This window comes from Benincasa hispida, chromosome 2 (genome assembly GCF_009727055.1).
Source record: "Benincasa hispida cultivar B227 chromosome 2, ASM972705v1, whole genome shotgun sequence".
In the NCBI taxonomy this organism is placed as follows: Eukaryota; Viridiplantae; Streptophyta; class Magnoliopsida; order Cucurbitales; family Cucurbitaceae; genus Benincasa; species Benincasa hispida.
The window spans coordinates 52098177-52113271 of record NC_052350.1 but is presented as its reverse complement, the minus strand read 5'-3'; the positions used below and the strand labels follow the sequence as shown (position 1 = coordinate 52113271).

Here is a 15095-nt window from a genome sequence, read left to right as displayed (position 1 = left end):
TGGATTATTACCTTGTGGTGAACAATGGAGTCATCAAAAGCACAACCAACGGGATGTGTATCTCCTGTAGAGAAGAAAATTGTTAAATCACTAATTGACTCAAGAATTAAAAGGTTAGATGAAGATAAATTTTATATTATTTCAAAATCCTAACACTTTTCATTGCTTCTGTTATATATTTGAAATAAGACATTCTCTAATACCATACTAAATCATCTATCGAAATGATTTGGGAATGTTTGTTTAGCGGGAGAGAAAATGATAGAAAATTTTTGTTCTTACCCACAACGGCCCATTGAGGAAGCCCACCAAAGCTAGGAAGAAGAAGCACTTTTCCAAGATCTAAAAACAGAGCAAATTATTTAACAAAAAGAACAAAAACAGAGGATCCATATTGAAAAAACAGAGCATATAAGGTTATTAATTATATACCATGAATAAGAGCAGTCAAATGCAGCCAATCTTCATCAGGATAATCCTTTCGAATAGCTTCAGCAGTTTGCAACAAATGCTGAATTTGAGGTTCATCCAAATCAGGATCACTGTCATCAACGACGTCGTTTAATAGCTCACAACATTCCCAAATGCTCATTTCAACTCGATCCATTTTACTATACTCTTCTCTCATCTTCTTCACAAACTCATAAGTTTGATGAATGTGATTATTCCTGTAAAATTCCTCCACCCCCTTTTGCCTCTCACTTTCTGCTTCGTAATCTCTGAACGAATGCCCAAACGAATTCATTTCCGGTGCCACGAATCCCTCCGGCGGTGTCGGTGCCACAAATCCGCCGTCCAACACCAATTCTTTCAGCTCTGTCATCAAAACCTTCTTCACATCTTCCACTTCTGCAAGTTCATCAAAATTGAAAACCCGTCAACAAAAACTTATAAACAATACTCCTCTCATCTATTCGTTTGGTCTGTTTGATAACTAAACTTGAATTTTTAGCCAAATTTCAAAAACAAAAATAAATCTTTAAAAACGGTTTTTCTTTCTTTAATGAAATGGATAGAAGAAGGAGAAGATACCAAAGTGAGGCTGTTCGATAAGGATCGTCATGATAGGGTAGGGAAAGAAAAGCAAAATGAATGAATGAAATGAAAGGAGAAATGAGATTTGGTGTGAAGAACAATGTTGGTGGAAGGGGTTTTTTTATAGTCTCCTTAAAGTGTCCTTTGCATGAGAATTTGTAACATTTGGAGTCCTTAAATGGAAAACAAAACTCTCATTTTCCAGTTTCTTTTTCTTTTTTCTTTTTTAAGATATTATTGTTATATCCAAATCCCTCCGAAAGAAACGTTCCAAACAAACGTTTGTTTTTGGATAAGTATTTAACTACTCCTTAAATTTGAGTATAATTTTTTATTTGTTCCTAAATTTTGAAATTTTATATACTGATCTATAAGATTTGAGTTTTGTTTTTGTTTGATAATTAAATTTTAAAATGTTACATTTTTTATCATTTAATTTAAAGTTTTGTTTTCATTTGGTTTTAGATTCCAAAGACTTATCCTTACCTTCATTTTTTACTAAATAATTATTTTTTTTATATTAATGTTAATCAATTAATTTCACAAGAATTGAATAATTTTTCATACCTATATTAAAATTTAATTGAAAAAACTCTACATCATAATTATTTTAAATTAATTAACGGAAAGTTAATACCAAAAACCAAAGTAGCATTACTAAAAATTTGAGAGTAAAGTGATATTGAAACTTGGAGGCCAAATGAAAATTGAACTTAAAATTCTTAAAATGTAATATTTAAAAACAAAGTAAAAATTAAACTCAAAGTTCATGGATAAAAAATGTAAAATTTTAAATTTAAGAACCAAATTGAAACTCGACTTAAAATTTACGAACTAAATATAATATATATATAATCATAACGAAAGGCTTACAGTTACCGACCACTGCCTAACCAATTGTCTTTAAGAAAAAATCTTCAGTCCTATTTTCTGCTTGATTTCCAACCTCATTTACCTTATTCCAGATCATAAAAAATCTCCTATTTTGTTTGATACTTAAAAATTATCTTATTTTTTATTTTATTTTTTTCCAAAAAAGAGAAAGTAAATATAAACTAAAACATGCGATGATTTTATTATAGGGATCATTTAGTTATCTTTAAAGGGCTCAACTTCATTCGATAAATTTTCTAACTCTTAACTTCATAACTCAATTTAGTATCTTAAAAAAAAAAATGTATATTTATTTTTTCTTTCGAGAAAATGTGATTTTGAATTGAAGGAAAAAAAAGTGTAAATATGAATTGATAAAAGGAGTGTCCTGAACTGCAAAAAACAGAAATTGAAAAGGAAAGGATGAGTCAGCAATGCGTGGAAGATATGTATCGTTTCAAGGAGGGAACAGTAACAACAAGAACAAGTAGTAGACACGTTGACGCAGCATCTACTCATTGCTGAGTAATTTTCTTTGACTTTTTTTTTTTCATTATTATTTACAAAATTATTTACTTTTTTTTTGGGGGGACTTTCATGAGCTGTATTCTGCTAGCTCTTGAAGCCTTTCTAGCCGTTCAGATTGACTACAGTCTATAATTTATTTCTATTTTCTTTCTGTTTATTTTTTTTTTTTTCTTAGGTTGTTTCGGAAACGATTTTTCTCTTTTTCTTTTTTTTTTCATTTATTTTTTTATATCAACTTGTCAAATGTCAATTTTTTAGGGTGGATATTTACGAGGGAAAATATCAACCGAACTTGTCCATGCCAACTGCCAAGCCATTACGTTCTGATGTATGAACATTGGTTTTTCCTATCAAATAATAATTATAATGATTGTAGCCAAATTTTAAATAGAAAAAACATATCTGACTTTCAAGTGACATTAATAATGAATTTATTTGAAGAGAAGAAAAATATAGTCTGCAAAAGAGAAAATTTGCACATCGTTGTGATGCTTGCTATCCACACTTCAATGTCTAAATCAAAGATTGAAAGAATGTAGAAACTAGGGAGTTTAAAAGTAAGACTAACTTACCTCATATAAAGTTATAATTATGTATTTATAGAAAAAGTTGACTTAGATTATTCTATAGGACTTTAGAGTGCTATTTTTTGTCCAAACTATATTGTTTTATTGACCTCGGTACTTTTATTCTTATTTTATGTCGATTATATCTTTCAGTACAAAATCATCCATAACATTAGCCCCCATTCCCATGTTGGGTCTCGAGGTTTGGCTACTCACTGTTATGAGCTGAAAAGTAAGACCAACTTTCAACAATGTTGAGCTTCCTTTGACTCATTAAACTTGTAAAATTGATGTTAAGTACTTCCTTGGATGGTGTTCTAGGCCCTAGAGTTACCTTGGCGGCATTCCAAGGTGGTTCCTAAATTATCCTGGGGATGGCCCATGATACCATATCAATAGAGTCGAGTTTTTGGGTTCCTCCAAGTTTAATTATTTCGAAACCATTCTCTTTTAAGGGACCAACCCCATAATAAATTTGTCAAAAAGATGAAAATTCGATTTCATTAAGATTATAAGCACCTTCTCGAGAAAGATGAATATCAATTTCTTGGAGGTGAGGTGACCAACAAATGACCATCTTTAGAGCTTGAGATTTTCTCTAGAAAGATGATAATCGATTTCTAAGAGATGATGTGGCCAACACATAACCATCTTTAAAGCTTGATATTTTCTCTAGAAAGATGATAATCGAATTCTGAGAGATGATATGACTTTTATGTAGCTTTTCTAGACACCGTACCCTTGAAAATGTGTTGGTTTATGACTAATGGAAGCATATTAATCCAGATTAAGAGAATGTGTGGTGACCATGTAACAATGGAATATGTGTCGAGCACATGCTAGCAATAGAAGAAGTTTGCTCAAGGTTGACCTTGGCTTGTGTGCCTAAGCTTCAATTTAAGGTCTATCTAGTATTTTTTTTATACTTTGTTAAGAATGAGCTCTCATATTGCAACCTAAAAACATAAGTACATGATGTGTAACTCTTAAAGGAGGAAGAGTCAATTTTTGCCTCGACCTCTACTACCCATACATTAGTCGAGTGGTTTGTCATTACTTCTTTTTATCATTCTTTGGGTGAGGTTCGCTTTGACTTATTTGTCTCTGAATCCCCGAACTTTTGTCAAATTTGAAGTTGTCTTATGAAATTAATTTGATGCTTGCCTTTGAGATCTTATGCTTTTTATTTAATAGGGAAACATATCCCTATAACTTTTCTGATTTTTGTTTGATAGGGAAGCACATTCCCCTGTAAATCAACTTTTTGTTTGATATGGAACCATATCCATGTAAATATGTTTTTTGTTTAATATGGAAGCATATCCCCTATATAGTCCATTTACTCAAGGAACAATTTACTTAAAAGAAAATGTTTGATTGAGTATGAAATTCGATATCTTAAAGAAAACGATTGTTCTTTCAAATTGGAATAATATGTTATGAATTGAAAACAATCATTTTGCAAAACTAAAATATTTATCAAAAAAACCAAAAAACGGGGTTGACCTGAAACTTGGTTGGTCAGCCCAGTCTTGGCCTTGGAAGGTCAACCTCAGCTTCGGCCTGGGTTGGTCAACCTCGAGTGGTGGCATTTCTATGATGAAGCTTCACATGTTTGTCTTCGGCCTTCTCCTCAACTTTCGAGGTACTAATAGGATCCAGGTGGTGCTCCTCGACTTTAGCCTCAACCTCAATCTTGGGTTATTTCTAAATCTCAAGCAACTCAACTTTCTATTGGTAATATTGAGCCTTAGCCTCAGACTCGAACACTTATGAGGTGTTTGTTTCAAGGGTTGGATTAGATGAGTTAGGCATCCTAAGCCCAAGTCTTGTTTGGGCAAAAATTTGGGAAATCTTGGCTTCCTACACCCTTTTCTCATGGGTTTGAATAGTACATACTATTCAAACCCATGCGTTACTATTTTCTTTTTCTAATTTAATTTAGAAAGTTTGTCTGCCAACTTCCAGACACCAACTCCAATGACTGCAGCTGTCTAACTCCGACCGCCACCTGCCACCGACTAACCTCCGACCCCCACTTTCGTTGACTACAGTCAGCCGACCTCCGGCCACCAACTCTGACGAACATTTCTAAAAGGCCTTAATTTAATTACAATAATATTTTTTAAAATACACTTTCTCTTTCTTCTCATTGTTTTTTCTTTTAGAATTTGTTTTAAGTATTTTTATTATTATAAGATTATCTTTTTGAATTATCTCTCTTTCCTTCTTTGTTTAAAATTAATGTTTCCCTCATTTTTAGAAATTTCATTTATTTCTTGTTTTTCTTAGTTGAAAATTGATCACTCATCTATTGAGATCTCAAGTATATGTCAAATATACTAGTAATATAGTGGAAATGTAAATATACATCGCATATACCATGGTTTATTTTTTGACGTGTTTATAAATATACTAAAAAGGGTAAATATACATCGAATATATTGTTTGGTATATAAGACAATATATTATACAAATTGCATTGTTCATGCACTTATCAAATATACATTGATTGATTTATAGAAAATTCAAATATATAGTGCTATATATATCAAATATACCTTGTTTTCTCCTTCAAAGCTTCTCGTTTATTATTGCTTTCATTTATGAGGGCAACAATTTTCGGATGTTTAGAGATATTTTCCTTATTTGTATAAGTTCTAAGAAGAAAACAGTTTTGGAAAGTTCAAAATCACAAGAAACTTTTCTTACATGTTCAGAGTTAAAAAAATAAATTGAACCAAACTTTTGTATAAAATAATAGCTCATTAGACTATAATTGTATACTTAGGTATATTTATTTAGACTATATATATGGAAACCCCTAATTTAATTTAACATTTTCATTTTTTTATCCGTTGATCAACTTATCTAGCTCGAAGGTCTAGAATTAATTTTTAAACGTAAAGGATTAAAATGTTAGTAATAACTTAGCACCAAATAAAAATTAAAACTAAAACTTCATTACTTTTTTATTCCTCAAATGTAATTTGATAAAAAAAAAAATTATAATTTTTCAACAATTGAATTTAAGACTAAAATTCTAGTTTATTTCAATTTGAAGTTGGCATGTTAAGGTAAAAAAATTGATCATTTTAAAATTAGTTAAAGTGACAAAAGTATATAAAGTTTTATCTCAAAACCTAGTAAAATCAAAATACCAAATTATGAAAATAATAAATTAAATAAATTCTAAATTTAGTCACATCTCTATTTCAATTTTTTTTAAAAAAAATAAACAAATATTCTACATCTCTATTTCAAAATTAAAAAAAAATATATATATCCTTCTAAATTTTTTTAGTTTATTTTAAACTTAATTATATTAAAATAATTAAAATGACAAGTTTGAACTAATCTATCTAAGCACTAATAAAATACAATAAAATATTTCACAACTTTAAAATTTATAAAATTGCACTTCACTCCCGGTTTCTTAAAACCAGACTACCAAGACCTGCACTCCAAGCACAATTTTCTTAAACTCAGGCTACCGAAACCTCCTAGCCTAACATCACGCTTAACATTCCCAGATTTAATATTCTAAATTTGCGCATCAAATGCTCCATTAGGGTTCACAAAACCTCCTAGATGTTAGGATGAGGCTGGTAGAGACCTTTGACTCTTATGTGCTGGCCTTAGCCTCAACCATTTTCTAGAGTATGCATGGTGTACTTGGATGCCTATGGACGATGAACATATTTTACCTTTATCCATAGGATTGCCCTTGGCTAGCCCTGGTGAAATTTTAATAAAAAATTTGTGTTCCATCAATAATTTTGAGCCTCAATCACTTCAAATTGGTGTTCTTGACCTTGGCTCTTCACTTCAACTTGGTCTCTCGGTCTCGACATTGGTCGCCTTGACCTTGGTTCTTCACTTCAATTTGATCTTTTTGGTATCAATAGTTGGCTTGGCGTCGTCTGTGGGTAAGGAAGTGTTTTATTAACAACCTACATACCTTACAAAGCATGAATGAGAGGGGCAAAAAAAGAATTTAGACGAAGATAACTCAGACCAATAAACTTGTGCCCCTCTTGGATAAAATGTTGGATTCGCTAGTGTTATTATTTTGAATTCTGTGACTAAGTAATTATTTTTTTCTTTATCATTAACAAATGTATCATAAATCAATGATTCTGTTAAACAAAAGCACAAAAGGTTTAGATACTTTTGGAAGTCTAGAGACATATTAATAATTTTTTTAATTAAAAGTTATATTAAATATATAACATTAGAAGTTTGTTAATTCAAAAAATTGAGTAGATAAGACATTAATAACCATTTTGAATTTATCAACAAGTTAATATTAAAAATAATTTTTAGGAATTTAAAAAAAATAAAACCTTTTTTAAAATTCAGTTTATGAAAGATTTAAATAAAAACTGTGAAATAATTGTAAAACAGTTGTGAGTAAACAAGTAAATATAACTTAAAAAAAATTGAAAGTTTATCAAAATAGACCGTCCTATTAAAATATTATTTAAACCTAAATAATTACCGTGGCCAAAAAAAGAAATATCAACGAAAACTGTGAGTTATATTCCCCATCCCGTCCCATCCCAATGAATATATTATATATTATATTTATATATAATAAGTAATTATTATTATTTTATTATTATTATTATTATTATTATTATTATTATTATATTATAATAGTTATAATTATTATTATTATTATTATTTTATCTATATATTTTTTTATAAAATTTTTGGTATAAAAAGTTAGTTATTTTCTAATTTTTATTTAAATCTTTTCGTACTTTAATACATTTAACATTTAAGACTTTCTACCTTAAGCCATAAATGTTGTAGTATTTAAATGGAAAGTTCGACTATGATATTATAATATTTAAATTTTAACTTATATGATTAAATTATACTTTTACACATATAATAGTATCATTTTATAATTAATTTTATTACTATTTTCTTTGAACGAAAAATGTATTGGAGATAACTCATTTAATATATATAATTTTATTTGGTGAGAATAAACAAAATTGCTAACAATGAATATATTAAAATAATAAACGAAAAAAATTTCCCTGCGGGGAACTCGATCCCTGTGAATTCCCTGGGGAATCCCTGCCCAAATCCCCACAGAGAATTTCGTGGGGACGGGGAATGAAATAGGGGGTGGGATGGGGACGGGGAAGTGCCTCACCTCGTGGATATTCATATATGTCTCTACATACTTGTTTAAATTACATAAAATAACCTAGGATATTAGTTTATTGGATTGAGTGTATGCTCATAAAATAACAAATATTTTATTAATAACAATTTGTTTATACAATGTTTACAAACTACGAGAATACAAGAGATTTAGGATATCAATCTCAATACTATCTCCCTTTCCTTTATTTGGGATCATTAGGCTATTTAATGAGTTTAGTTTATATGTTTATAGGTGTCGAGTGCACAATAGATTAAATAAAGCGTTCGGTGCGAAAAGATGATAAAACGGCCAAGTTTGGAATTCAGTTGTATAAAAAGGGAAGAAGGTCGAGAAATTACCATTATGCTCCTAGTCGGAGCGTTGCAACGCTCAAAGGAGCATTGCGCTAAGTTCAAAGGCAGTAGCCTTGCATTCTCATGAAGACAGGGCAACATTGCAACGATACGAACTTTGACGGAGGCGCACACGCTGTTCTGCGCAGTCCCTTAATCATACATAAGGTTCATCAACCAAGAGCCAATTACAAATTTAACAACTTAATCAAAGAGAATTCTAATGCCAAAGTTGATTTAGAAACCATATGAGTCACCAAACATGCATTGCTAGAAATTCACCCATCAAACTCAAATTAATGTTAATTGAGTGCTTAAATCATGCTCTGATACCGTAAACATGCATAAAGCAGAAGCTAACGGAATCATTAAACACCCTAATTACATTTAATTTGAGTTAAAAAACATGCGTAAAATAGTTTTCATAAAAAGAGGGTTTTATATGTTTATACCTTTATAGAATCACTCTTGATCCTAGTTGAACCCCACGAATTTGATCTCCAAAACTTTAGTAGACTACCAAGAGGAGCTTTTTTACTAATCTCAGACTTGAATTTGAGTGGTGAAAACTCTCAATTGAGCTTAATTGTGATGGGCTTTTGGAGAAAAAAAAAACAGTAGAATTTCTTTAGAATTCAGCTTGCATGCCCCTCAAATTGAAGTCAAACACTTCAATTTATAATGCAAGTCCATACAATTCAAATTGCATGGAAGATGACACTTCAATTTCCATTGAAATTGGAGTGGCATGAGGTGGATTAGTAAGCGGGAAAATCCTAATTTTCCCATTTGCTAATTTAATCCAATTATAAAACTAAAATTTGATTTAAATTGAAAAAACTTAATATTTAAAATTGATTTACAAATTCAATTTTAAAATAAGTTTTTATAATTTTTAATTTTCAAAAAATCCAAAATTCCAATGGATCAAATTAACAATTTTCAACACAATTTTCAAAATTGAATTTTATCAAATTGGATAATTAATTAAACTAATTTAATTAATTTAATTTAATATCAAATATTAAATTTATATATTTTACCTCATCAAATATTTAAATTATTATTTAAATATTTTTTAACTCTCCAATTATGTTTAATTTCAACAAAATTAAACGTTTAATTATATCAAATATAATTGTCCAAACCCTAAATTGAATTTAAACACTTCAAATTCAAACATTAATTTCGAATTTGAACACTTCAAATTCGCTTAATTTTCTAATCCAATGTTTAATCTTTTACAAGCTAGTAGAGGGACCTTATGGACCTACAGATCATGAGCTCCAACGATTTGAGATTAATTGACTAAACTTTTTAAACCGAATTAATCAATATTCGTTAACTATTGAGATATACCACTATAACTCGATAGGTGCACTCTCTTCACTATAAATATATTTTTGTCCACTTGATTTAACCATAATCAGTAAGTCGATCCTTTACAGGTCGTTCGTATTTACAGTTAGGTCAAAATTATCGTTTTACCCCTATAAATACATTTTGCTCCTTAAGCTCCCACTGATCCTCTATTGAACAATTGGTTTATAGTCCAACTAATAAACCATTTCACTCTCGGCCACAAGAGGAGCGGGGCCCATTTGTTCAAGACCATGAATCAGTACTTAAGGGAACAATCTATTTACTAACTCTAAAACGGGTAGGAGTGAATTCCATCTTGTAGGACTATGTCCCCAGCTATCTATCCAGTGTTATCCCCAAAATGGGATGATTGTTGAGCAGTGTTGTTGAATTATTCTCACCTATGCATATCAAAGAATAATCCTGAATAAACAGGAGTTCATAGTTAAGCTCAGAATTAAGATCGAGTTACCCTAAGCTATCGAATTGAAATAGTCAGTTTTAATAGTAAACAGTTGTTATAAAGAAAAAGTGACTATTTTTTTTATCCGGTCTTATACAAAACTCTTTTGCATAGGATGCCCCTACTCGCATTTCTCCATATAAACAATTTCGGAATCACATCGTTTGTATCAGCATATAAAGTAGGTCGCATCCATAGTGTCTCTAAGACGAGGTACCCAATTCTATCCATATACTTATAGACCTTTTTGGCTATATACTATAACTTGATCCTCTTTTATGTCTCTACATAAAGTTACAGTATTCATACTATAGCCACGAATTCGTTTATTGGATTTTATTACATAATGCAATTTCAATAACACATTTTATTAAATAAATGCTTCAATAATACTTTTATTGATAAATAGAATATGTTCCCATGATTATGAACTGCGAGTTTTAGGACATTCCCAACATGAAATCATTCTTATCCCATTTGGCTACTTGATGTTGGCTTGAACTATGGTGGACGTAGATCTAGTAATTACTAGGCACTTGGCGAGGGCTATCGGTATAACTTTGTGTTCAAGTAAGAATTCTGTCCCAACACTACGTCGAAATCGTCCATCTTAACAATTACGAAGTCGACAAGGCCTTTCTAATCCCCTAATTTCACTGACGTTCTCTTTGCTATTCCTGTAATAGGCAGGGCTTCGGAGTTTACGACTTTCATTTTCCCAACGTCTTTTACCCAGGATAGGTTCAGAAGACAGGACTCCGTTTTAGTCATGAAGTTGTGGGTTGCCCTAGAGTCGACCATGGTACTCTTGGCCGAGCTCTAGTTGACCCACGCATCCACATACATGAGCCCTCTTTCCAGTGGTTCCTTTGTCTCTCCCATCTTCTTTTGGAGACCAAATAAGAATTTCAACACTCCCATCCTGGGATTGTCATTCTTTTCGGCCTGCTCAGGTACAAACTCGACCTTTTTCGGCCTTTCTTCTGAGCCCGAGGCTAGGGTGGCTTGGAAGGCATTAAAGGTCGTTCGATTTGAGATTTTACCTACTTTGTATGGTCCTCTACATATGTAGCAGGACGGTGGCGATTATAATTGTTATACTGCTATGGTAGCTCTCGCCAATTGTTTCCAGATTTCTGTTAAAAGGGCTTATGATCCCCATTTGTGTTCTTGTCCCTCCCTCCCAGGCCTAAAAGAACTTGAACGACCGTTTCTATTTCCTCTATTTGAGGAAGTTGGTTGCTTTCCACTTCTTGAGAGTTTGTACTGGAGTCATATAGTCATTCCGCTGCTGAATAGGTAGAGGAGAGATCTTGTATTAAAGGAAAAGAAAAATCCAATAGATCGCTCTATTCATACAGCTTCGATTTTACCCATGGTTTCAACCCTTGACAAAGTAGAAAACTTTTTCTTTCTCGGACATGTCGTATATGTCCAACATAAATCCCGCAAATTGTTTCACATGATCTCGAATGTTGCTTGTGTGTTTCAATTCTTGGAGTTTTCATCAGGCCAAAATCTCGAACTTCTTAGGAAAGAACAGTGAACGAAGTTTTTGTTTCAATTTATCCCAGATATCTATCGTGCAACGCCCTTCTTACATGTCCATAAATCGTGATCTCCACCACAATTTTGCATCTTCAGCTAGATGCATGGTTGCTAGTGTGACTCTTGACTCCTCTATCATGATGTTCATCCGTCGAAGATAAAATTCTCCAAAGCCTTCGCATTTCGCACCCCACATAAAGGTTTTGGTTCTGAGATCTTTATCTTGTTAACTTGGATTGCTTCCCCAAGTGGAGCTTGGTTCCCTACCACTCGGATAATGAGTTTCACCCTCGCACTCACATCTGCAATCTCGGCTTTGATGACGTCAAGGGTTGATAAAAAATCTTCGAACGAATCAGTTACCATCTGAACTATTGTTTTCTAAGAGTCGTCCAATTCTTCGACGCGCTCCTCTACATGGGAAACATAGACTGTTGAGCTATCCCTACGCTCGAAACTGCCAGATCGTGCAACCTTTTTCTTTAGGGTCTCAACTCTTATCATCAATACTCTGACGGGTAACTCGTCTAGGCGGCCAACTATCACATCAATTCCATTGGCTTTCTTGGCATATTCTTGCAATCGAGTTTCCAAGAAACGAATATTATCAAGGACTTCTCTTAGGTAGAGCATTTTCTCTTCCATCTCTACCAACTTGTCTGCTTGGGACTTGTTCAAGTTCTTGTCACCAACATCATTACTGATTTTTCCCTCTGTGAGCCAACCTGGATCTGGTACCAACTGTCACAATCACACTTTCGAAAACTTCACTTAGCAATTGTGCGACATTTGCTCCCACTCATGCACAAGTCAGCCAAATCGTATTCGGATCACCGATGGCACACTGGGTGCCTCTCGCAATCTCTATCCATGTTTTGGAGAAAACGGGTTTAGAGGAAAATTTTTTTGCAAGCGTTTGAAAGTATGAGTTGAGAGAAGAAAGATTGTAGGCTAGAAAGCAATAAACAACAACGACTTTATAGCATACCACTCCGAGAATGAGGATATGATGGTTAGTCTTATCCCTATATAGTGCATTCTAAGCAATTTTGTGACTGTAACTCTTGCATATAGACATAGGTGAGTAGTACAACAAGATGAACTGACAAAGCAAACTAACTTACATAATGAAATATATAAGATGAAAGCATGATAAAAAGGAGTTCAGATGTGCATGCGGCCATGGGCAACAAGCCCTGGACAAGCATGACCGTGACACCTCGCGCTCTCATGCTGAAAAATACGTTAACAAATTTAACAATACAATCGATTTTAGTTTAATTCTTTATTTAGTTTTGAAAATCATACGGTTTAGTATGATTAAATAGAACTTTGGTTAACTGTTTCTAAAAAATTATGTTTATATTTTAGGTTTATGATTTTTCATAATAATCTTCATGGGTTCCTATGAGAAAGCAGCTACAACAACAATAGTAAAGAGAGGTCAAAAGTGCAGACGGAAAAGTTTGAGGGCGTGATGTAAACTGGATGCAAGAATATTGGATTCCATAGGGGATGTGGTAGTGTTTAGTACATACTCTTTTAGAAAACCAATTTTCATATATATTTCGGAAGATTTGATTATTTTATTTAATTAAATATTTAAAATAAAGTTCATTTTTGCATTTAATGGTATTGATCATGCTTTTCGTTTCTTTTGGTACTATTCCTCAAATTATATAAAAAGATTTATCTTTTTCATTTTGATACTTGTTGTGCATATGTTGGATATGTTGATAATATATTGGAAAAATGTAAATATATACGGCATATATCATGATTTATTTTTTAGTATGCTTACCAATATATTAAAAATTGTAAATAAAAATTACATATATTATTCGATAATATATGGTATAAATTTTCTTGATGTCGCGGTTATCAAATATACCCGTCGTAAATTTAGTCCCAACCCAAATCTTCCAAACCTGACAGCAAAAGCTGGCCCATTACCATTTGTACTTTGTAGGGCCCAATTTAATCGGCCCAAAATCCACAATGTATTGTAGGTAGCCCTATTCTAATTGTCTATATAATCTCATCCGACGAAAGCCCTAACTCTTGATTTCGATCTCCTCAGCGGCTTGTTTTCGGAAAGTAAGCACCAGGAAGGTACCGAAGCAATCAATTTGCCATGGGTGAGTAAAACCCTAACTCTTGATTTCCCGATCTTCGATCAGTTCTTTTTCTTGTGTTTTTCGGTTCTTTCATTTGTATGAATCTGTTTGTTAATTGTGTGTATTCGTGTTTTGATCGATTTTCAGGGAAAGTACACGGATCTCTGGCTCGTGCCGGAAAGGTGAGAGGTCAAACTCCGAAAGTAGCGAAACAGGATAAGAAGAAGAAGCCCCGTGGACGTGCACACAAGCGGATGCAATACAATCGCAGATTCGTCACTGCAGGTAAACTATTGTTGTCAGCTTCTTTTGTTTTTTCTGATGCATTGCCGGTTTAGAATTGCCGATTTTGGTTTAGCATTGTATTCAATCACTAGTTCTCGGATTATGGTAATTGGTGTATTTGTTAGATTACATGTAGCTTTATATAAGAATCAATTTTTTTATTGCATTAGGAAGATTTTCATATCAGGATTCGATAAGCATCATGCTAATGTGCGATTTAAATTTGTTTGATCATTACAGTGGTTGGTTTTGGAAAGAAGAGAGGACCCAACTCCTCTGAGAAGTAAGCAAATAGCGAACTCGTGCGGGAGCTTGGCTGCTGGAGAGGCATGGTTTTATGCGTTATTATTAAGCTTTTTTTCTTCCTATTTCTCATAGATGTTTTAGTTTATTTTGAGTCTTTTGACCATGTAAAAGATATTTACTTTGACAATATATTAGAAGTAATGTGATTTGGATCTGAATTTCTGTTGTTAGTCGAACATTTTCTTTCTGAACTTTCATATTTTGTCTTGCTATGTTCAAGCTATATGTCGTTGCATACAAAGAAGGTGGAAGAACAGTCTCCACACAGATATAGCTCAGACCATGAAGCTACAAAGGTGATACAAACAGATACTTCTGCGTTTTGTGTCATATTTGCAATTATGTGGAGGCAGTTTCTCTTAATGATTTGGGTGCTGAAACAAATTAGGGATTGTGATGAGAAAAATATGAGCTTCCCCAAATCTCTGTATGAGTTTTTCTCATCAGGCCTGGGGTTATATTCTCATTAGGCCTGGGATTAGAGAAAACCTTCAC

At 32.5% G+C, this 15095-nt stretch overlaps 2 protein-coding genes across 2 annotated transcripts in view; one reads left to right on the top strand and one right to left on the bottom strand.

The window, feature by feature from the left end:
• LOC120070879 (inositol oxygenase 2-like) overlaps positions 1 to 1193 on the bottom strand; it is a 2551-nt gene extending 1358 nt beyond the window's left edge. Inside the window, exons 1-4 of the mRNA XM_039022769.1 lie at positions 1033 to 1193; positions 433 to 849; positions 283 to 342; positions 12 to 64 (exon numbers count right to left, since the gene is read on the bottom strand). Coding sequence (XP_038878697.1) covers positions 12 to 64; positions 283 to 342; positions 433 to 849; positions 1033 to 1063 — 561 coding nt within the window. The 5' untranslated portion in view covers positions 1064 to 1193. The remainder of the gene's footprint in view (positions 1 to 11; positions 65 to 282; positions 343 to 432; positions 850 to 1032) is intronic.
• A 12710-nt stretch (positions 1194 to 13903) lies between these two features.
• LOC120070920 (40S ribosomal protein S30) lies at positions 13904 to 14776 on the top strand. Its single transcript, XM_039022827.1, has 3 exons — positions 13904 to 14030; positions 14157 to 14294; positions 14535 to 14776. Exons 1-3 carry the CDS (start codon positions 14027 to 14029, stop codon positions 14579 to 14581), a joined length of 189 nt encoding a protein of 62 aa, XP_038878755.1. The 5' UTR covers positions 13904 to 14026; the 3' UTR covers positions 14582 to 14776.
• Positions 14777 to 15095: the final 319 nt, after the last annotated feature.